Source organism: Capricornis sumatraensis, chromosome 2, assembly GCF_032405125.1.
Source record: "Capricornis sumatraensis isolate serow.1 chromosome 2, serow.2, whole genome shotgun sequence".
Classification (NCBI taxonomy): Eukaryota; Metazoa; Chordata; class Mammalia; order Artiodactyla; family Bovidae; genus Capricornis; species Capricornis sumatraensis.
The window spans coordinates 16,898,677-16,921,580 of record NC_091070.1 but is presented as its reverse complement, the minus strand read 5'-3'; the positions used below and the strand labels follow the sequence as shown (position 1 = coordinate 16,921,580).

The 22,904-nt window shown below is 38.3% G+C and overlaps 1 protein-coding gene across 1 annotated transcript in view; it reads left to right on the top strand.

Moving 5' to 3' along the window:
• Positions 1-22,904, top strand: part of YLPM1 (YLP motif containing 1) — a 62,679-nt gene that overhangs the window by 18,441 nt on the left and 21,334 nt on the right. Inside the window, exons 5-9 of the mRNA XM_068963872.1 lie at positions 12,876-14,984; positions 17,546-17,666; positions 21,451-21,871; positions 21,985-22,077; positions 22,302-22,497. Of these exons, the coding sequence (XP_068819973.1) occupies positions 12,876-14,984; positions 17,546-17,666; positions 21,451-21,871; positions 21,985-22,077; positions 22,302-22,497 (2,940 nt within the window). The remainder of the gene's footprint in view (positions 1-12,875; positions 14,985-17,545; positions 17,667-21,450; positions 21,872-21,984; positions 22,078-22,301; positions 22,498-22,904) is intronic.

The window sequence follows — 22,904 nt, the reverse complement described above, 5'->3', positions numbered from 1 at the left end:
GGCCACCTGACCTGCCTCTTGAGAAACCTATATGCAGGTCAGGGAGCAATAGTTAGAACTGGATATGGAACAACAGACTGGTTCCAAATAGGAAAAGGAGTACGTCAAGGCTGTATATTGTCACCCTACTTATTTAACGTATATGCAGAGTACATCATGAGAAACGCTGGGCTGGATAAAGCGCAAGCTGGAATCAAGATTGCCGGGAGAAATATCAATAACCTCAGATATGCAGATGACACCACCCTTATGGCAGAAAGTGAAGAAGAACTAAAGAGCTTCTTGATGAAAATGAAAGAGGAGAGTGAAAAAGTTGGCTTAAAGCTCAACATTCAGAAAACTAAGATCATGGCATCCGGTCCCATCACTTCATGGCAAGTAGATGGGGAAACAGTGGAAACAGTGACAGACTTGATTTTTTGGAGCTCTGTGCAGATGGTGATTGCAGCCATGAAATTAAAAGACACTTACTCCTTGGAAGAAAAGTTATGACCAATCTAGATAGCATATTAAAAAGCAGAGACACTACTTTGCCAACAAAGGTCCGTCTAGTCAAGGCTATGGTTTTTACAGTAGTCATGTATGGATGTTAGAGTTGGGCTGTAATGAAAGCTGGGCACCGAAGAATTGATGCTTTTGAACTGTGGTGTTGGAGAAGACTCTTGAGAGTCCCTTGGGCTACAAGGAGGTCATACCAGTCCATCCTAAAGGAAATCAATCCTGAATATTCATTGGAAGGACTGATGCTGAAGCTGAAACTCCAGTAGTTTGACCACCTGATGTGAAGTGACTCATTTGAAAAGACCCTGATGCAGGGAAAGATTGAGGGCAGGAGGAGAAGGGGACGACAGAGGATGAGATGGTTGGATGGCATCACTGACTCAGTGGACATGAGTTTGAGTAAACTCCCAGAAGTTGTTGAGGGACAGGGAAGCCTGGCATGCTGCGTCCATGGGGTTGCAAAGAGTTGGACACGACTGAGCATCTGAACTGAACTGAGAAGTCATGCTCGTGCCTCTTCCCATGTTTCCTTATCCCAAGGTAACCATTATACCAACTTTTACGTGATAGGTTATTTTTGCCTATTTCTGAACTTTGTATTTTGGTATATGGACTCATGCTATATGTACTCTTTTAAGTCTCGCATCTTTTACTTGACATCATATTATTGTGAGATTCATTAGTGTCGTTCATTCTCATTCCTGTACAGTATTTTATTGTGTGAGTATACCACAATCTGTTTATCCATTCTAATTTGATGGTCATTTAAGTTTTTTGGCATAACACTGCATTGTTTCTTTGGTGCTATATATGTCCCTTTAGATATGCACGTGTGTATGTGTGCATATGTGTTTGTACTTAATTTTGTTTAGATGTATACACCAAGGATTAGAATTGCTTTGTCATAGGAATATGAATGATATTGTACTTTGATAAATATGGTCAGTTTTCAAAAGTGGTTGTGTCAATTTATACTCTGATCATCAGTGTTTCTGTACTGCAATTTTTTTATACCCTCATCAACACTGGGTATTATTGAACTTTAAAATTTTAGCAGTCTTGGTGGGTGTCTAGTGATACTGTAATATGGATTTAATTTATATTTCCCTGGCGTGCTGCAATTCATGGGGTCGCAAAGAGTCGGACACGACTGAGTGACTGAACTGAACTGAATTGATGATGAATGAAATTGACTTCTATTCTATTTGATTATCATTCAGTTGGATTTCCTCTTTTGTGAAATGCTGGTTCAAGTCTTTTCCCTATTTTTCTGTTGGGTTATGTTTTTTTTATACTGGTTTGTAGAAGTTCTTTATATAGACTAGATATCAGTTCTTTGTATATCCTATGTCTAAATTGTCTTGACTATTTCTCACTCAGCAGCACTTTTTGCATTCTTATCCTTCAGGATACTAGAAGAGTAGTAGCCTTCACTATTCCATAGATGGTCCAGTGGAACCTTTTAATTTTTTTTTAATTTAAAGGTAACTTTATAAATAACTTACAGAAGTACAAATAAAGGGATAAGGAAAACAACTTACTAGAAATTTTAATCAAACTTGAAAAGAATAAAAATCCTTGCATCAAGTAAATTTTGGCACAGACACATTATAGAAGATGAAATAATTCTGTCATGTATTCTTTGAGCAAAGCAAAATGGTCTAGGTTCTTGCCAAAGATACATGAGGAAGTCTTTCTGTTTAATAGCTGGATGACAATGCCATATTTCCTTTCTGTCCTTAGAAACATATTGTTCACATCCTCTCTTGAGTTTGAGAATATTTATCTAGAATATTGACATCCAGGAGATTCGCTTGTATGATTAATTTCACATTTTTATTAGAACCTAGAGTATAGCTGTCTCTGCATTCATTGTTAATACATCTAATAATTTTGACACAACTTTCTCTGACACTTTGTCAGGATATGAAAATTTCTCAATTTTCAGTTGTGCTCAATGAAGCCTAAAAGCAAACTGCAATATTTTGGGCGATCCAGGAGGGGTGACAGCTTATTTCACAATTCGGTCATTCTTCTGTTGTCTTCATATTTTAACCTTTAGCATAGTTGGGGGTAATTGATAAGTCATGATGAGTAATAATGAATTCTAGGATAAGAAAACCACAAAATATTTCTTTATATAGAAAAAAAGTCACTGAAGACCCCATAATATATCTTAGATTTATGAAAGAATTCAATGAACCTATATGGTAATTGCAAGATAATTCTATTTTTCAAAAGGTGAATTTTCTGTTTGTTCTTAGGAAGGCCTGTAAGAGATAAAGTCATGAACTTTAAGAGATAAAGTCATGAACTTTATCAATCCTTAAAAACAGAACTGTTTAAAAAAAATTTAAAAACTAAAATTGGACCCAGTGAGCCGAAATGAACCCTAAGAGTTAATGATATCTTTTGATTAATATATACTCTTGGTTTTTTAATTTAATAGTCTAATTTACTGATCTTTTCTTTATGATTTGTGCTTTTTCATGTCCTGTTTAAGAAATCTTTGTTTACTCCAAGGTCATAAATATGTTATTGTATTTTGTCTTTTATTGTTTTGCCTTTTATTTTAAAATCAACAATCCATATAGAATTGGTGTTTTGTTTTTTGGTTTTTTTGGTTAACGTATGGTATGAGGCAGGGTATAAAGTTCATTGTTTTCCATGTGGCTATCAAGTTGACCCCAGTACCATCTATTGAAAAAAAGCATCCTTTTCTTACTACTTTGCAGTGTCTCCTTCATCATAAGTGAATACATGTGTGGATTTGTCTGTGGACTCCCTTTCTTTGGTTTGTTTCTCCTTCCACCAGTGTCATATAGTTTTAATTTCTATAGCTTCATAATGAATCCTGACATCTCTTAGCGTAAGTCCTCCAATTTTGTGTTTCTAGATCAGGGGTGACCAAACTGTTTCTGTAAAGGGCCGGATGGTAAATGTTTTTAGGTTTTGTGGGCCATGTTTAGTCTCTTTCAAACATTTTTCTTTGTTCCTTTCTTTAGCCTATAAAAATATTTTTTAAATTACTGTTAACTGGGTTTGATCCATGGGCCATAGCTTGCTGACCCCTGACCTAGATTATCTCAACTATTCTTGGTCCTTTCTATTTCCCCTATAATATAAGCAGCTTGTTAGTTAAAAAAAAAAAAAAAAAAACTGGTGGAATTTTGATGAACATTGTATAGATTCTATTGATGATATTGAGGAAGAACTGACATTTTTATAATATCAAGGTTTCTGATCAGTTCTATCCACTTTTGGTCAGTTTAGGATTGGAATTATGACCTCTTCCATTCTGTAGCTGTTAGCAAGGGGCTATTAACACTGTACTTTTTCTTAATTCTTCCATTTGTCATGGCTGTTTCTGTTTACAATGATTACTTCTCTTTGGAATTTTGATTTTAAGATCTTAGTTATACATATTAGAAAATGGTATTTGACATGAAAATCAAAAGGGCAGGCATTCAATTCCAGAATTTAGCATCTTGTGATTACCGTGATCTGCTGATGTGAGTGTGTTTATATAAATATTGTGATAATCAGACATTATTATCTTGTTTAAGGGTATTTATATTTCTATATCCCTCTTAAGTTTACCCAATTTCTATTCTATTTTTTGTATTGCATTTTGAAATTTTTGTTCCTAGTTCTAATGGTCTCATGCCTAGTTTCAGGATTTTCTTTAATGTTTACAGTAAATATTTAATGACATAGAGAGATACTTACAAATGAAGCTAAGAGGGAAAAAAACAGGATTAAATATATCTTTAAGAAGTTTCTGAAATACCTAAGTATACAAGCAAAAATTTTCAAAATATTTAAACACTAGATATTTGTCTATTTTTCATTTCATCTAGCCAGTGTACATTGCATGTGTTTTGTGTGATTGTATTGAGCAAATGTATACTATGTTTGTACTTTATTTCCAGTATGTTTTAATATGTTAAAAAGGTCATAGTATTTCATTGTGTTGATGTGAAGATGGCTTATTTTTGTACATATGTTTAATATGAGTAACTTTTAATATATTTTTTCCAAGGGCCGAAAAGTTCTTTACTTTTATAAATCAAAAGGGTTTTGATAGTTTGACATTTTGTAACATCCTTGAACTTTGAAAAATTTCAAGTGCAGTATTGATAACTATTAGTGGTTGCCATTTGTATGTAGTGTTGAAAGTATATTTCAGTTGGTTTAACATATTTCTGACCAACAAAATAAAAATAAAGTGATGATGCTTGGCTGCTGGTCAGCAATTTCATGTGAAAGCAAAACACCCTCCCCTTTCATGGGCACTATTATATATGCAGGCGTGAGGTTTACAGAAGTGCTTTCATTACTTTTGACAGCTTTTCTGCCTTGTTCATTTCTTTATTTTCACACCTTTTAGTGCTTCCTGCTTCCTTTACCCTTTCCTCTGGCCTTTGCACGTCCTCTGCTCTCTGTTTGTAATCCCTTTTCTGTTATTTTTTGCTTTATCGATTCATATTTTTCCTGCCCTGGGGATGGGACTTCTACAGTTAATGTGTTGAGAACCTTCAGTGAGTCAGACATTGGGAATACTTCAGTGAGCAAGACCAACATGCCCCACATGTATCAAATTCTGTTCTGATTGCTGATTTACTTGTCTCATTCTTCTTATGGACTCTGAACTCCTTGTGGTTAGGTATCAGTTTATTTACAGCACTAACACAATACTTGACAATTAGTAGGTGTTCAATAAATGTTGCATATGCCAAATATCTCAGTTACGGGTAAAATTCTCAAGGCATTCACAGTTTAGTTAGAAAGTAGTTTATTCATTCTGAAGTTGAGTATAATACTACCTAACATATTAAAGAATGTTCCTATACTGATTTGTGTATTGTGCATAGTCTTCTCTTACCACTGATAGGACCTAATAATTCCTGAATTGAATACAGAACAGATGATTTTACATATCTTTAATGGCCTAATGTGTTATTCTAGGCACTTTAATAAATTAATGAGTGTAACTTCAAGAAAAGGAACCAAATCATCACAGAGCCTGAAATAGCATACTTTTTTCCTTCATAAATATATGGTCTCTATCCTTAGCATTGAGACATACTGTTGTTTTGGCTGGGATATTAGTTGCCCAACCAGGGATCAAAGTGGAAATGTGGCGTCCTAACCTGGACTTCTGTGGTGCACCTCTGACAAGCAGTTGGTCAGCTCCTTTCCCCTTTGTCCAGCAATAGCTGTGTCAAGCCTTCATTATTTTCCATAGACATTCTGTGCTAAGGCTGCCTTCTCTGTCTCAGCAAACATTATTTCTCTTCATATCCTTAATTTTGCTCCCTGCCCCAGAGAATCAAGGCTTTCAGGCTCAATGAAACTTCTCTGCCTTACCACTAAAGTTGCCATCCTCATAGTTCTTGTGGTCTCAGAAGAAGCCCTTTTCCTGGTTAAAGCTAACACTCTGTGTGTCTGTTAAATACATTGTTAATCAAAATGATACATACATATGATTTTTTTTTTTAAATCAAGAGAAATAACTGCCTACTGCTCCAAACCACCCTCAATGTGTTTCCTAAGGACAGCTTCTAATTCTTCAGCTGTTTCTTTTGGTAATTACCTCATAGTACTAAAGAAGGTGCTGTTCCTTTTGTCATTTATACATTTTAGATACTACTTATTTACTTCCTGTTCTGATAGGTAAAATTTAGTTCTTTTACTGTTCTGTAACCCCATCTGCCCAATGATATTTACATCATTATTTTAAAATAAGTCAATAAGTAATATTGTTCATAGAGGTAAGCAGTATACTGTGATTACATTTCCTTTAGTGTAATAACTTTTTTTTTTAGAATTTCCAGTTGCTGTTCTTTTTGCAACATCTTTAACGTAATCCTCTTAACTCCAGTCCCCAAAGCAACATCTTTTTCTCTTGAGATCTCTCTCCCAAATTCATGCATCCTCTTGCTTTTACCTGGGTTGGTTGGGTGCTCTGAAGATCTGTCATATGGGTATTATTCCGTCATTTCCTTTGACTATTATTCTAGATTGGATTCACAGTTTGTTGAGTCTCATGGCTTTCTGTTTGTGGTGTTGCTGCTGCTAAGTCACTTCAGTCGTGTCTGACTCTGTGCGACCCCATAGACGGCAGCTGTCCAGGCTCCCTGTCCCTAGGATTCTCCAGGCAAGAATACTGGAGTGGGTTGCCATTTCTTCTCCAATGCACGAAAATGAAAAGTCAAAGTGAAGTCGCTCGGTTGTGTCCGACTCTTAGTGACCTCATGGACTGCAGCCTACCAGGCTCCTCCATCCATGGGATTCTCCAGGCAAGAGTACTGGAATGGGATGCCATTGCCTTCTCCATTAAAGGCTTATAATGACCCACAAATCAACCTGGACCAGGAAAACTGATCTAAAGCCCAACATATGTAATGCCTCCTTTTCCTGGAGTGCTTGTTCAATTAACTAAAAAATTGTGGGTTGGAAGTAAGTTCCCTGAACTCTTGTATGCCTGAAAATGTTTTAATCTAACCTCACACTTGATTAATAATTTGAATATATAATTTGAGGTTGAATATATTTTATTATAATTTATTTAAACTAAAAAACAAAAGAAAATAAAAAGTTTACCCATTTCTCCCACCTCCCACACCCCACCTCTGGCAACTATCAATGTGTTCTCTGTATCTAAGAGCTTGGTTTTTTAATTAATTAAATTTTTTTCTAAGATTCCACATCTAAGAGAGGTCATATGGTATGCTTTTCTCTGACTTATTTAACTTAGTTAGCATAATTCCCTGGTGGTCCATTTATATTGTCAGAAATGGCAAGATTTCATTCTTGTAACATTCCATCCAATGTGTATGCTACATCTTCTTTGTCCATTCATTCATCAGTGGACACATAAGTTGTTCCCGTATCTCGGCTATCGTAAGTAATGCTGCAGTGAACATGGTGGGGGTCTGGGGGGCATGTATCTTTTTGAGTTAGTTTTTTCGTTTTCTTCTCCAGTAAATACCCAGAGATGGAATTGCTGGGTCATATGATAATTCTATTTTTAGTTTTTCGAAGAGCCTCTATACTGTTTTCCATAGTAGCTGCACCAATTTACATTCCCACCAACAGTGCACAAGGGTTCCCTTTTCTCTGTATCCTTACCAACACTTGTTATTTCTAGTCTTTTTGACAATAGCCTTTCTAACAAGTGTGAAGTAGCATCTCATTGTGGTTTTGGTTTGCATTTCCATTATTGGTGTGGGGCATCTTTTCATGTACCTCTTGGCCATCTGTATGTCTTCTTTGGAAAAATGTCTGTTTAGATCTTCTGCTCATTTTAAAATCAGGTTGTTTCGTATTTTGCTATTGAGTTGTATGAGTTCTCTCTATATTTTGGAATTAGCGCCTTATCAGATACATGAGCTCGCTCAGTCGTGTCTGACTCTTCTTGATTCCATGAACTGTAGTCTGTCAGGCTCCTCCATCCATGGAATTTCCCAGGCAAGAATACTGGAGTGGGTTGCCATTTCCTTCTCTAGGGGATCTTCCCGACCAGGGGATCAAACCCAAATCTCCCACTTTGCAAGTTGAGCCACCAGGGAAGCCCATCAGATACGTGATTTGCAAATATTTTTTACCATTCAGTTGGCTGCCTTTTCATTTTAGTGATAGCTTGCTTCACTGAGCAGAAGCTTTTTAGTTCGATGCAGTCCTACTTTTTGATGTAGGCCTGCTTTCGTTTCTTTGCTTTTGATGTTTAGAATCGAAAAATCATTGCCAAGACCTATGTCAAGGAGCCTACTGGCTTATGTTTCTCCTAGAAGTTTCATGATTTCAGGTCTTACACTTGTCTTTCATCCATTTTGAGTTAATTTTTGTGTATGACATACAGTAGTAGTCCAGTTTCATTCTTTTGCATGTGGCTGTCTGTTCTCAGTAACGTTTATTTAAGAGACTATCCTATCTCCATTGTATGTTCTCGGCTCCTTTGTCATGAATTAGGTGACTGCATGCGCCTGGGTTTGTTTTTGGGCCCTCTCTTCTGTTCCATTGATATGTATGTTTGTCTTTGTACCAGTGCCATACTATATAATAGTTTCCAGTTCACTCCAGTGACTTCAGTCACTCAGTTGTGTCCGACTCTTTGTGACCCCATGGACTGCAGCACGCCAGGCCGCCCTGGCATCACCAACTCCTGGAGTTTATTTAAACTCATGTCCATTGAAGTTGAACATAATTTAGGATCAGTGTTTAGGGTCAGCAAGCATTCTCTTTTTCTTCTGTTACCTAGTATAACTGTTGTGCTGTTCTGATTCATTTCCTTTTTAGATGGTTTCTCCCTACTACTAGAAAATTTTTATTTAATCTTCATTATTTTAATAATTTATAGTGGTTTGTATTTGTTCAGTATTATTAGCTGTACTGGATACTTAGTGAACTGGGCCCTTTGCGTCTGGAAATTAGAGTCTAACTCTGGGAAATTTCTTTGTCCTATTTCATTTATTTCTTTTTCTCTTGTTTTCTGTTTTTCTTTTTCTGGAACCCCTGATTTGTAGGATTTTGAACCTGCTATATTTCTGTTCTCTCTCATTTTGTTAAACTTTCTGAGATACTTCTGGTCCTTTTATTGCCTTTTTTATTTTGAGAATTAAATAATTTCTATAGTTCTTCTGGTTCTAATCCTTTTTTATATATACCAAATTGTTCTTGATTTACTGATACTATATCTTAAGAATTCTCTCTGAGAATACTAACTTGAAAGTTTTTTTTTTAAGTTCTCTTCTGCTTTTTTGCATTATTGCTCTTTCTTCCAGATCCATATTCTCTTCCTTTCGTTTTGGAGGCATTCCTCAAATATATTGTGATCTTTAGTTGTCCATTTATACTTAAGAGAGGAAGACAGTGAAACTGATGGGGTGCTGTTTATGCATGTGGAGAGGGGCTCATCAATTGTCAGACTTTGCTGTAGGAGGCCAGAGGATTGTCTGCTAATGCTAGGGGACCCTCAAATTCAGGCCTAAATGTCTCTAAATGTCTCTAAATGAGACAGTTCAAGCCCAGGGAGTGGCTGATCGATGATTTAGAATATGGATTTTAATTTACATCATTTTAGCCCCAGGTCTTACCTAGTCTTTTCCCCAGCATCCCTGGCATCTGAGAATCCTGACCCTCCCTGGGTTTCTGTGGGCAAGCCAGACCCATTTTGATTGTATTCTAGTCTAAACTGCAGCTGCTTCTTGCTCCATGTGTTACCACTCATGTTTGTTCTTTGTCGTCCAGAGTTTAAAAACAATCCTCATCTGCGGGCGGCCCCTTCTCTCTGTTTATAGTGAGTTTATGCATTTTTCAATTCCTTGTGATGATTCTGTGTCAGCTTGACTGGGCTGAAGTACGTTTCCCAGAGTTCTCTTGCTTTTGTGTTTCTGGTTAGGGTGGGTCAGGGGGTGGGGGGGATTTTGTATCTAACATGAAATATTTATCCCTGGACAACCAAAAGCTTTCTAACCAGTCTCCCAGAAAAGAAAGTCTCTGTTTTTTTTTGTTTTGGGGGGAATCAACTTCATTCTCCCTAGCTGGCTCACATCTCCTCTTTGATAGTTTGTGACTGAAATTCTGAGATATAAAGCTAGCTGGTACTAATACATCTTATGTTAGATGATAAGGAAGAAGAATCAGTCAGAAATATCTGGCTAATATGTATATATTTAAACATTTCATAGCAAATGTGAAGGAAGAACTACACTGTCACACCCATTATTTCTGCAGCTGGTCATGTAATTTCAGTTGGTGTTGATAACTACCTTCCTTCTCTACTTAATCCATATTCTCTTTGCTCTCAGTGGGTACCTCAGCTTGTCCAGGTTCCTTGCCCAAACTTTCATTCTTGAAAGGTCTAAGGTATTCTCAGCGCTGCCTGGATTGAGTAATTGTAGTTTTGTCTTGACTTTAGTCATAGGACATGGAAGGTAGTAAGGAGTGTCCTGGAGGATCTCCTCCATTCCAGACATACCCTCACCCTCATTGTATAAAAAGTACCCAGTTTTCCCTTGAAAGACAGTGTTACTCATCCCAGTCAGTACAGTAATAACTCCCTTCTTTGCCTGTCGATTCAGAACCTGAAGTGGCCAGATGGCAGTCTGAACTGAAGTTTTAATAGAGTCCTTGTTGTGTCTCCCGATAGAAGCATTCCTCCATTCCTCCCTTTGAAACTGAGACTTCCAGATCAGCAAAGCCTAACATCACAGGGATAGGAAGTAAATATTTTGCTGAAACTGAATTTATTACTCTCATTTATTTCCCTAACTAATGAAAGAAAAACCCTTCTATTTCTCTTTAGAGGCATGAAAGGCATCACTGTCACCTCAGTCAGAAACCTTGGAACCATCCTAGTTCTTCCTTTTCCAGTATTTTAAATCGCACCTGTTAGAAAATTTATCAGCTTTACCTTCCTTCGCATCCCTCACTTTTATCTCCTCCTTTTCATCCTCATATCAGTCACCGTCTTAGACCAGACTTCACCTTCACTTACTTAGACTGTAGAGACAGTGTACTGTCAACTTTTCCCACTTATCCATCTGCTACTTTTCTGCTAGAGCAATCTTTTAAAAATAATCTTTCAAAAACTTAGTGTTTCTGAGTGCTTAAGGTAATTTCTAACTCTTAGTGCAACCTCAGTCACTTCAGTCATGTCTGACTCTGCGACCCCATGGACACTATACAGTCCACAGGAATTCTCCCTTGGCAAGAATACTGGAGTGGATTGCCATGCCCTCCTCCAGGGGATCTTCCCGTGCAGCTCTTGTGTCTCCTGCATTGGCAGGCAGGTTCTTTAGCACCCACGCCACCTGGGAAGCCCTCTAACTCCTTACCCAGCTGAATTGATTCATCTGTTATAACAGAGATCCAAAGTCACACGGCTTTAACAAGTTGGAGGTTTGTTCTCTTTTAGGACTTACGTGGTGACTCTGCAGTGTCAAGAATCCAGATTCCTTCTCATTTGTTACTTTACCATCTCTTGTTATGTGGTCCATATCTACATGGTTCAGGATGTATCACCTGATATGTTCACCTGATATGTTCACCACCGTATCAGAGCCAGCACGAAAAAGAGAATATGAAGAGAAGAATGTGTTCTTCCCTTTAAGTTTACCACCCAGAGGGATGCGTAAATCATTTTCACTCTCAGCTCATTGGCCAGACATGGCTGCAAGTTCTCTCTGCAAGAGAGTTTGGGAGAGAGAGTCTTTAGTCTGGCTGTCCTTATGTCTTGCTGAAAATGGAGAGGTTCAATTACAGTAGGAAAATGGAAATGCGTACTGGAGGAGTGCCAGTAGTCCGTGGCGCCGAGGTATACAGGGTCTTCTGGGAGTTGGCCCTTGCCTGCCCCTTTACCTTGCCTCTCGTTGTGCTGCTGTTCCACTCCTTCTTTCCCGGCCGTCCTAGACTTTGTCTCCTCTTTGCTTCAGCCATGCCAAACTGCACTTCCAAACTGGTATGGGTTTCTCTCCTTTTCCTCATAACACTTCCTTAGCCTGAGATGTCCTTGCCACCCACTTGCATCATCTCCAGTATTCTCTGTTAACCTGGTCTCTGAGAATTTGTTTCTCAAGGGTTAACTAAAGCATCTTCTGTTATAGAAAGCCTTTATTGGACAGCACCACCTTCACTCTCATAGAATTGACCATTCTCTCCTCTGTTGTCCTTATTATATGCAGGTAGATGTTAGTCATTGCATCTTGTGGCAGTTATTTACACTTAGATTCTTTGTCTTCTGTTGTAAGCCCTTTGAGGGCAAAGAACACATTTTATTCTTGTATCTCTTGGATTTAGCATAGTACTTAACAGAGGATATATGCTAAATATTTATCCAATGTACAAGTGGGTCCATAGCAGAATATCTTGGTCCAGATTTTTAAATGTTGGGGCATGCTCTTAAGACACAGCTGGCTGCTGTTTTTTAAACTTTTGTCAGTTAGTCAAGATAATAATATTAGCTCCAACAATATTTATACTCATCCTATGTTAACATTGCTAATTGTTTCATTTTTAGTTTTTAGTTATAATTTAACTCTAAAAGTACTCTTAGAATTAGCTATGGGACTTTTTTCCCCCCTGTTTGAAATGAATGGACTTTTCTGTCTATTAAGGCACAATATTAATCATTGCTTTTTAACAATTCAGTATATCAGTGACTTGCTGCAGGAGATTTGTCCTAAGACCTTCTGAGCTCTGCCACCTAAACATAATGGTTCTAAGATATTGGTATCTCAGGATTTGTTTAATGACTGACAGTCATTTTTGTAAAAAAAATTCTAAGGCAAGATTGCCTTAAATATTTTTACATGGAAAAAAATTTTTTTCTGCTTTACTGTCTTGAGTAATATCTTTTGTTTTACTTGTAGATTTGATGGTCCTCGAAGATTTGAGGATTTAGGGTCAAGGTGTGAAGGACCGAGACCTAAAGGGCCTCGTTTTGAAGGAAATCGCCCCGATGGGCCAAGACCCAGATATGAAGGTCACCCAGCAGAGGGCACTAAAAGCAAATGGGGAATGATTCCCCGGGGGCCAGCATCTCAGTTCTATATTACCCCCAATACATCCCTCAGCCCTCGACAGAGTGGACCACAGTGGAAAGGCCCCAAACCAACTTTTGGACAGCAACATCAGCAGCAACCTAAGTCACAAGCAGAACCAGGAAACAAAGAACCATTAGCAGACACCAGTAGTAACCAGCAGAAGAATTTTAAAATGCAATCAGCTACATTTCCCATTGCTGCAGATGTAAAGGATGCCAAGGCGGCTCAGTCAAATGAGAATCTAAGCGACTCTCAGCAAGAGCCACCTAAAAGCGAAGGCTCGGAAGGGCCCATAGAGCCTTCTGATTGGGACCAGGATTCTCAAAGTATGGAGACTCAAATGGACAAAGCCCAAGCTGTTACTCAGCCTGTACCCCTTGCAAATAAAGCTATACCTTCTCAATCTACTTTTCCCTCAAAAACAGGGGGGATGGAGGGAGGAACAGCAGTAGCAACATCATCATCACTAACTGCAGATAATGATTTTAAACCTTTGGGTATTGGTCTGCCCCATTCAGAAAATAACCAAGATAAAGGGCTACCTCGGCCAGATAACAGAGACAGTAGATTAGAAGGCAATCAAGGCAGCAGCTCATCTTACAGAGGTCCTGGGCAAAGCAGAATGGAAGACACACGGGATAAAGGACTAGTCAGTAGAGATCGAGGCCAGGCAATCAGCCACGGCCCAGGGTTGATCAAGCAAGAAGATTTTCGTGATAAAATGATGGGTAGAAGAGAAGACAGTCGAGAGAAGATGAGCAGAGGAGAAGGCAGCCGGGACAGAGGGCTGGTGAGGCCAGGAAGCAGTCGGGAGAAAGTGCCAGGTGGTCTGCAAGGCAGCCAGGACAGAGGCAGAGCTGGCAGCCGAGAAAGGGGACCACCCCGGAGGGCTGGCAGTCAGGAGAGAGGACCCCCTCGAAGACCGGGGAGTAGAGAGAGAGTGCCACCCCGGAGAGCTGGGAGCAGGGAGAGGGGACTGCCTCGAGGGCCTGGTGGTCGGGAGAGGGGACTGGGAAGACCAGACTTTGGTCGTGACAGAGGTCCATTTAGACCAGAACCAGGAGACGGTGGGGAAAAGATGTATCCATATCACCGAGATGAGCCTCCTAGGGCTCCTTGGAACCATGGAGAAGAGAGAGGGCACGAAGAGTTCCCATTAGATGGTAGAAGTGCTCCAATGGAACGAGAAAGACTTGATGATTGGGATAGAGAGAGATACTGGCGAGAATGTGAACATGACTATCAAGATGATACTCTAGATTCGTATAACAGAGAGGACAGGTTTTCAGCCCCATCTCGATCTCATGATGGAGATAGACGAGGCCCGTGGTGGGATGATTGGGAGAGAGATCAGGAGATGGACGAGGACTACAACAGGGAAATGGACAGGGACGTGGACAGGGATGTGGACCGCATCGGAAGACCCATGGATGTGTTTGATAGAAATTTGGATAATGAGTGGGACAGAGATTATGGGAGACCGCTGGATGAACAAGAGTCGCAGTTTCGTGAACGAGATATTCCGTCTCTTCCACCTTTACCACCCCTCCCGCCTCTCCCTCCTATGGATAGATACCGGGATGATAGATGGAGAGAAGAAAGAAACCGAGACCATGGGTATGACCGAGATTTCCGTGATAGGGGTGAGTTGAGGATCCGAGAGTATCCAGAAAGAGGAGATACCTGGCGGGAAAAGCGAGATTATATTCCTGACAGAATGGACTGGGAAAGAGAACGATTGTCAGACAGATGGTACCCATCTGATGTGGATAGACATTCCCCCATGGCGGAACATATGCCCTCACATCATTCTTCTGAAATGATGGGGTCGGATGCAAACTTAGACTCTGACCAAGGCCTTGGAGGGGTAATGGTTCTCAGTCAGAGGCAGCATGAAATCATTCTGAAAGCTGCACAAGAGCTGAAAATGCTTCGGTAAGTTGCCTACTTAAGATCATTTCTTCTAGAACAAGCCACATGCATACTTCTCTTTTTAAAACGATGATGTGATATATTTAAATGGAATCATTTTACTTGAAGTTCTTACCACATAATTTTAATTTCTAGTGATTGAGTGCTGTTTTAGGGTAGGATGGCTATTTAGGAACTGTGTTAATTATAAACTTATGTCCTGAAAAATGAAAATTTGATAGCCATTCTTGACTTTTATAGATATGTTGCTGACATGTCATACCTGTGATTATGTCAAGTTCAGACTTCAACTTTCTAGTACTCTGGGTTTCACAGAGCTCATATGTAAAATCCTTTATTCCCCCCTCTTTGTTACTAGATCTGATAGACTTCATATTCACTGATCTTTGGTATAACTTTGGAAAGTGGTGGAAGGATTTATATTTTTCTCTTTTGAAGCTAAGAATGGTTTACCTGGAAGCAGCCTCAGATTTGTCTAACCATTGATTCTTTCTTTTGGAAATGTTTTATCTTTCATTATAACCAGAAGCAGCTATCTCTGCTTGAGGTTGTTACTTGTTTCTATATAATCAGATTTATTCTTTGTGAAATGGAGAATAGAATTTAGATTTCTTGATTTATAATCACCTATATATAGGTACCTACATAACACTTCCCATCAGTAGCAGTAATAATAAAGGTTAACATTTATTGCACATTTGCTATATACCAGGGACTGTACTAAGTGCTTTGTATGTATTGATTCATGTAATCCTTATACCAACTATATCTTGAGAGAAGAATTTAGGAGTCACTGACAGATTACAATGAGAAATTACTTTTTGAATAATTTCTTAGGAATTAGCAAATTTTTGCAAAAATAAATTAATGGTTAGTTTTTTGTATATTCCAGTATATTGTTTCTTTCATTTTTCAATTTTGGTCTATATTTGTGGATTATGACAATTAAAATTATAGCTGAAGCTTTATAACTGGGAAAGTATGATGAGGAAAAATACATATGAAAGATCAGATGCCTCGGGCAACACAACAAATTTCTGTGTTTTCTGTGGTCTACAGAAGATACGCTTTAAGGGATTTGACTTTTCCAGATTGCTCATGAAGATGTAGAAAGCATGTTATGGAACACTTAGCTACTACTATTTTCCCTTCTAAATTATGGATACCTTTAACACCTACTGTGTGCTGGCACTGTGCTGATAATTTACTATGTTATCGTCTCAATCCTCCTATTTCAAATCCTTATCTCAAAGGACTGCAAAGATTAGTAGTATTCTCGCTTCACTAAGACTCAAGAGAGTACCACTTGGCTACTAGAATTGGTAAACCTAGAATTTGAAGTCTGTCCAACTCTAAAGTCTTTTTGTTTATGGATAACACTAAGCAGATTGATGTTACTCAGCTATCAAGGTTTCTTTCCTTTTTGAAATTTCCATTTCATCCATTATTGCTTTGTATAGAAATGCTGGATAAAAGTTACTTCATCATTCCTTTTAAAAAGCTCTTTCTAAGCCACATAATTAAACAAAATATCTGAAGTGATGGGTAATAATGGTCACAGTTGAATACAAGTCAGCCATATTGTGTCAGGAAAGTCATAATATGAGTTACATGAGGCAGAAAGTAATCTTTTTCTTACACTTGACCCTTTGTGTTCACTTGGGTCATTACACTTTGCAGAATGGTAGGAAGAAAATTGTAAAAGGTCTGAAGAGGTTGTGGTAGATGTTGTTATATGTTGATTGTGGATGTAAGACAGAGTGAAAGGAATTTGACCAGCCATTTAAAGAGAATCTTGAAGAGGTACATAATTACTCTTTAGGAACATGAAGTGGTGTTTTTAAAGGTATAGGCTAACTGTTGTTCTCACCGTATACAAGAGGGGCCTTCAACTAAAATGCCCACAAGAACCAGACAGGTAACTAAAATGAGTGAAAGTGGGCCAGTATAACTCTGAGTGTGAGGATTGTGGCAAAGCGCTTCATCTAAGTCTGGCAGCCACCACTCCCCTGAGCTGATTGCTGGCATGTGGGAGTGTAGGCCCAGTGTTTCCAAATTGCAAGTTTGAATTTTTATTGAAAAGTGTGTATTTTTTTGCTTTGTAAATAGTGTCAACTAGCACAGATTTTTAAAAACTGTTAATGAAAGCCAAATTGTAAAAAGCCTTTTTGTGTGTTCATATATATCCAAATACATTTGGCCCATGTGCCACCATTTTTCAACCGCTTATCTAAAGACTATGGAACAAAAAAAAAATCAGCAAGAGATTTTGGTTGGATGAATGAAAAACACGACAAGTAGGTACTAAAACAGACTAAAGAGGCAGGTTCTAGAATTGATCCCTTCTAGATCTTCAGTAACTTATAACTATAACTTAGGTTGTAGATGTCTGATAAATTAGCTCGTAAAGACAAAAAAGTATTACCCTGGAGATGTTTTATGAGTACTCTAGAGAGTTTAAACAAGGTTTTTAGTTTCCTTTTTTATTTTTTGATATTAATTATAGTTACTTAGGAACAGAGAACACATGCCTTAAATACAATGGCAATTTTATTTGTTTACAGAGAACAGAAAGAACAGCTTCAAAAGATGAAAGACTATGGGTCTGAGCCTCAAATGCCTGACCATCTGCCACCCCAGGATTCAAGATTACAGAATACACCTTCAAGACCTGGATTGTATCCGGTATGGGAAAATAATATACTCAGAAAAATGAAATGGTTCTTACTTTGTATGTTTGTATGTCGTTTGATTTGTTGTTCTTGTTGTTGTTGTTTTATAATAAGTATAATTTTCCTCTGTAAAAAATGAAAATTTTGGAAAAGTGAAAAACACTAATGGTAATGGACCTTTGAGAATCTTAGGAGTATGGTCGGAAGCATGACAGAAACGCTTTTCCCCTTACAGTTTAAGTACACCAAGCACATCAGAACTGTGTATATGGCTCTGTGTTCATAAAATTGTAAAATTTTCTTGGTAATCCTTTTTGTTCAGATAGTCCTGTTCTTCATCTGGACAATGCAAGGATTCCCTGCGAGCCCTGCTCATGTGAGCTTCCTAGTCTCCCTACCTGTTCAGACTCCTAGTCCTTAGCTAAGGAAAGGGATAGAACATCGTGCCCCACTTCAGGCAGTGAAGTTATGCTAAAGAGTCACGTGATTAAGTTCTCTGCCAGAACCCTTGCTGCTGCTAAGTGGCTTCAGTCGTGTTCAACTGTGCGACCCCATAGACGGCAGCCCACCAGGCTCCCCTGTCCCTGGTATTCTCCAGGCAAGAACACTGGAGTGGGCTGCCACTTCCCCTTATTGTCCTGTATTTTGTTGTCTGTTTTCTTGTCTGTCTTGCCTTCTATCTTATTTTGCCTGTTCTTCATAAGGATAGGAACTATGTCTTTTATCTTTGTATTTCTTAGCAAACAGTAGAAGCTCTAGATTATAAATCCACATTTCTGCTTTATTTACTTGATAAATCATAAACATTTTAATGTTTTGCTACATGCTTTATATTTTTGATGCATAACAGTTTATTAAAAGTATTCTGTTTCTGTTAGACCTTTGTTTCTAATCTTTTACTTTTATTAATGCAATGTTAATGAATGTGTTTGTATCAAATTCATTATAGTTTCAGTATTTTTTTATTGAAGTAGAGTTGGTTTACAATGTTGTGTTAATTTCTGCTGTATAGCAAAGTGATTCATATATATATGTATGTCTGTATGTGTATATATATGTATACACATACATGCATGCATTTTAAAATGTGTTGCGGTTTGTCTCAGGATATTGACTGTGCTGTGCAGTGGTGCCTTGTTATTTGCCCATTCCATATATAAGCTCACATCTGCATTCTTTTTTTCTACAAACCACCATGCGTTATGCTTCAAATTCTTATTTTAGGTATCTTCTTAAAACTACTTGTAAATTCCTAAAGTGGATCCTTTTAATGACTATAGAACAAGGACATTTTTAATGATTCCTGTAATGTAGCCAACAGCTCTCTAAAGCTATGTTGTAGCCTTGCAAACATCAGATACTTAATATTTTTGGTAGATTGAATAGTTTAATAAAATGTTACAATATGTTTGGTAGTTTTGATAATTAGTGAACATGAATATTTTCCAGTATTTGTTAATTACATTTCTTGTAAAAAAAAATCCTATTTTTTTAATCTATTTGACTCTTCAGGTTTTTCTTATGAATTTATGGTATAGATATTAATCCTTTCTAATGTAAATACTGTAGGGGTGTTTTGCTTTTCACAAATGTGTTGCTATCACTGGGTACTATAAAGAATACACTTTTTACTTATAGTCCAAAGAGTCCCTAAGATATGCACAACACGTCTGGACGGCTGTGCTCCTGATACAGTAGCTTTGTCACACAAAGGCATTTTCTAACACAGTTTAACGTGCCATAATCTAAAATTTATCTTTAGGTAGTAGTCATTTGTCTTTAACTCTAGCCTGTATTGGCCTCTTGTTAAATAATATTCCTAACATATTAGCCAAAATGTAATTTTGCTACTCAGAAAGTTTGTTTTTAAAGCCCAGCCTGTGTATGAGTAAATATGTAAGTAATGTGCATTATTGACTCCCTGGTGGTGCAGAGGTTAAAGCGTCTGCCTGCAATATGAGATACTGGGTTTGATCCCTGGGTCGGGAAGATCCCCTGGAGAACGAAATGGCAACCCACTCCAGTATTCTTGCCTGGAGAATCCCATGGACGGAGGAGCTTGGTGGGCTACAGTCCACGGGTCGCAAAGAGTCGGACACGACTGAGTGCCTTCACTTTCACTTTCACTTTCAAGGCCTGAAGTAACCATCAGTGTGTTTGTCAATAGAACAAACAAGGCAGAAACGCAGAAATAAATGGATAAAGAGTATTCAAGTCAGAGATTACTTGCGAAGATTAAAAAAAAATTTGACAATTGGGTTTCAGTATTAAGTAGATAGGACCTGTCTGCCCAGAGATTCTATTGTTTCCATAATACACATTTCAGTTGACATCCGGTGCTTGTCAGAGAGAATACTCAATGTCCGTTTGGTTTCTTTGTTTTGTCATCTCCTGTCACTGATGTCGTGTGTTGCTACAGACAGCTGTTGTCAACCAGATGAAGTGGACAGAAGTGAGGGAGCCAGCTAGAATTTGTTTCTCTCACTGGAAGTTCACCATTTTTGTGGAGGAGATAGGTCACTAGAGTGGAGAGAGAGTTTATAGCAGAGATTCTTAAATGAAGTGGTGAACGTGAGAATTACACATGGAGGTTTTGTTTTGTTTGTTTTAAACCAATGCCAGAACCTCTCTCACAGAAATTTAGTAGGTTTGAGGTCAGCCAATTCAAATTGACTACCACCCTAAATTTTCTGGAAGAAGAAAAAGAGGGTGGTTCATTGCAGAGGGAGGGATGAGGTAATAGTTTTGAGGACAGTTTTTTTTTTCTTCCCTTTTTTAAACCAACCTAATTGAGGTATAATTTACATACATCTAATTTGTCCATTTTTAAGTGTGTAATTCAGTGATATTTAGTAAATTTACTAAGTTGTGCAGCCATCACCATAATCCAGTTGTATAACATTTTCATCACCCCAGTAAGATCCCTTGTGCTAGTCTGCAGTGAATCCTCGTTCCTACCCCAGGTCCCAGGCAACAGCTAATCTACATTTTCCAAAATGGCTGCACCATTTTACATTCTAACTGTAAGTCCTAAGAGTCTTTGTGTTTCTTTACATCCTCGCCATCATTTGTTATTGCCAGTTTTATCAATTATAGCCATTCTATTGGGTATGAAATCTTACTTTATTGTGGTTTTAATTTGGATTTCTCTAATGACTAATGATGTTAAGCATATTTTCTTTTTTTTTTTAATTAATTTTTTTTATTTAATTTTAAAATCTTTAATTCTTACATGTGTTCCCAAACATGAAACCCCCTCCCACCTCCCTCCCCATAACATCTCTCTGGGTCATCCCCATGCACCAGCCCCAAGCATGCTGTATCCTGCGTCAGACATAGACTGGCGATTCAATTCTTACATGATAGTATACATGATAGAATGCCATTCTCCCAAATCATCCCACCCTCTCCCTCTCTCTCTGAGTCCAAAAGTCCGTTATACACCACTGTGTCTTTTTTCCTGTCTTGCATACAGGGTCGTCATTGCCATCTTTCTAAATTCCATATATATGTGTTATTTTCATGGGTGTATTGGCCATTTATACATCTTCTTTGGAAAAATGTATGCAAATCTTATGGCCATATTTTTTTATTGTCTTTTAAAAGATTTTTATATTCTCAATACAAGTCCTTTATCAGATATGTGATTTGTATATATTGTCTCCCTGATGGTGTATTTTAAAGTACAGAAAGTTTTGAAGTTTGAATAACTTCAATGGAGTGAGAACCAGATTTCTACTGATACGTGAACATATGATGGTATGCTCACTCATTAAGCCATTTACCCTGTTCTCCAGCCTCCAGGGTCCTACAGACCACCACCTCCTATGGGTAAGCCACCAGGTTCAATTGTAAGACCTCCTGCTCCACCAGCAAGATCATCTGTTCCTGTGACCAGGCCACCTATCCCAATACCGCCACCACCCCCACCTCCTCCTCCGCCGCCACCTCCTCCTCCAGTGATAAAGCCACAAACTTCAGCTGTGGAACAAGAACGCTGGGATGAGGATTCTTTCTATGGCCTCTGGGATACCAATGATGAGCAGGGACTGAATTCGGAATTTAAATCTGAACCTGCAGCAATTCCATCTGCTCCAGTGTTACCACCCCCACCTGTTCACCCTTCCATCCCTCCTCCTGGCCCAATGCCTATGGGTATGCCACCCATGTCCAAACCACCACCAGTGCAGCAGACTGTTGATTATGGCCATGGCCGAGGTAGGTAAAAATGGCAAACTTGTATTTAGGATTCTAGAGGAATTGTTCGCTTCAACTTTGGCTTCCTTAAGCTTCACTCTTACGGTGTTTTTATCCTTCTTTTTGTTTACCAGACATATCCACTAATAAAGTTGAACAGATACCCTATGGAGAAAGAATAACTCTGCGTCCAGATCCACTACCTGAAAGATCAACTTTTGAAACAGGTAGAGGTCCCAGGGAGATAAGTATTTTTAAACCTTTTCGGACCTATTTATCATATGATTTTCCTTTTGGTAAGATTATCTGGGCCTCCCTTTAATATAGCTAAAGGATTCATAAGTTGAATTTAGGGCAGCAATTTATACTAGTTCTAAATTTAGATTTGTATTTTTCTGCTTTTATTTCAGGAGAAAAGGGATGTAGTTCTTAACTTTAATTGTTTTTGCAGAGCATGCAGGCCAACGAGATCGTTATGATAGAGACAGAGATCGTGAGCCTTATTTTGATCGTCAAAGCAATGTCATGGCAGATCATCGAGATTTCAAAAGGGATCGGGAGACACACAGAGATCGAGACCGGGATCGTGGTGTTATTGACTATGACCGGGATCGATTTGACAGAGAACGCCGACCTAGAGATGATAGGTATGCCATGAAAACTGTCTTTGCTGCGTGTGCAAATTACCACACACTTAAGTTCAGCAAAAGTCAGTGTCGTTAAGGGAAATTTAGTAAATGATGTATTTTTCTCATGCATGTGTGTATATAATTTGGAGAAGGAAGAGTACCAATTTTTAGGAGACTCGATTCTTGAGTTTTGCAAGCTTGAATTTCAGAGAGTTAAATGGGAGATGGAGAAAGGAAAGAGTATTGTCAACAGAGTTGTAATCATTGCTTAGTTAATAGGCAGACAATTAATTTTTGCTATTTGTGAGCTCTGTGGATGTGTGTATGCAAGGCAGATCTAAATGGAAAAGCAAAATAAAAATATAAATATTGATTATGAATGGTAACTACCCATAGAGAAAATCGGGGATATAATGGTTTTTTAT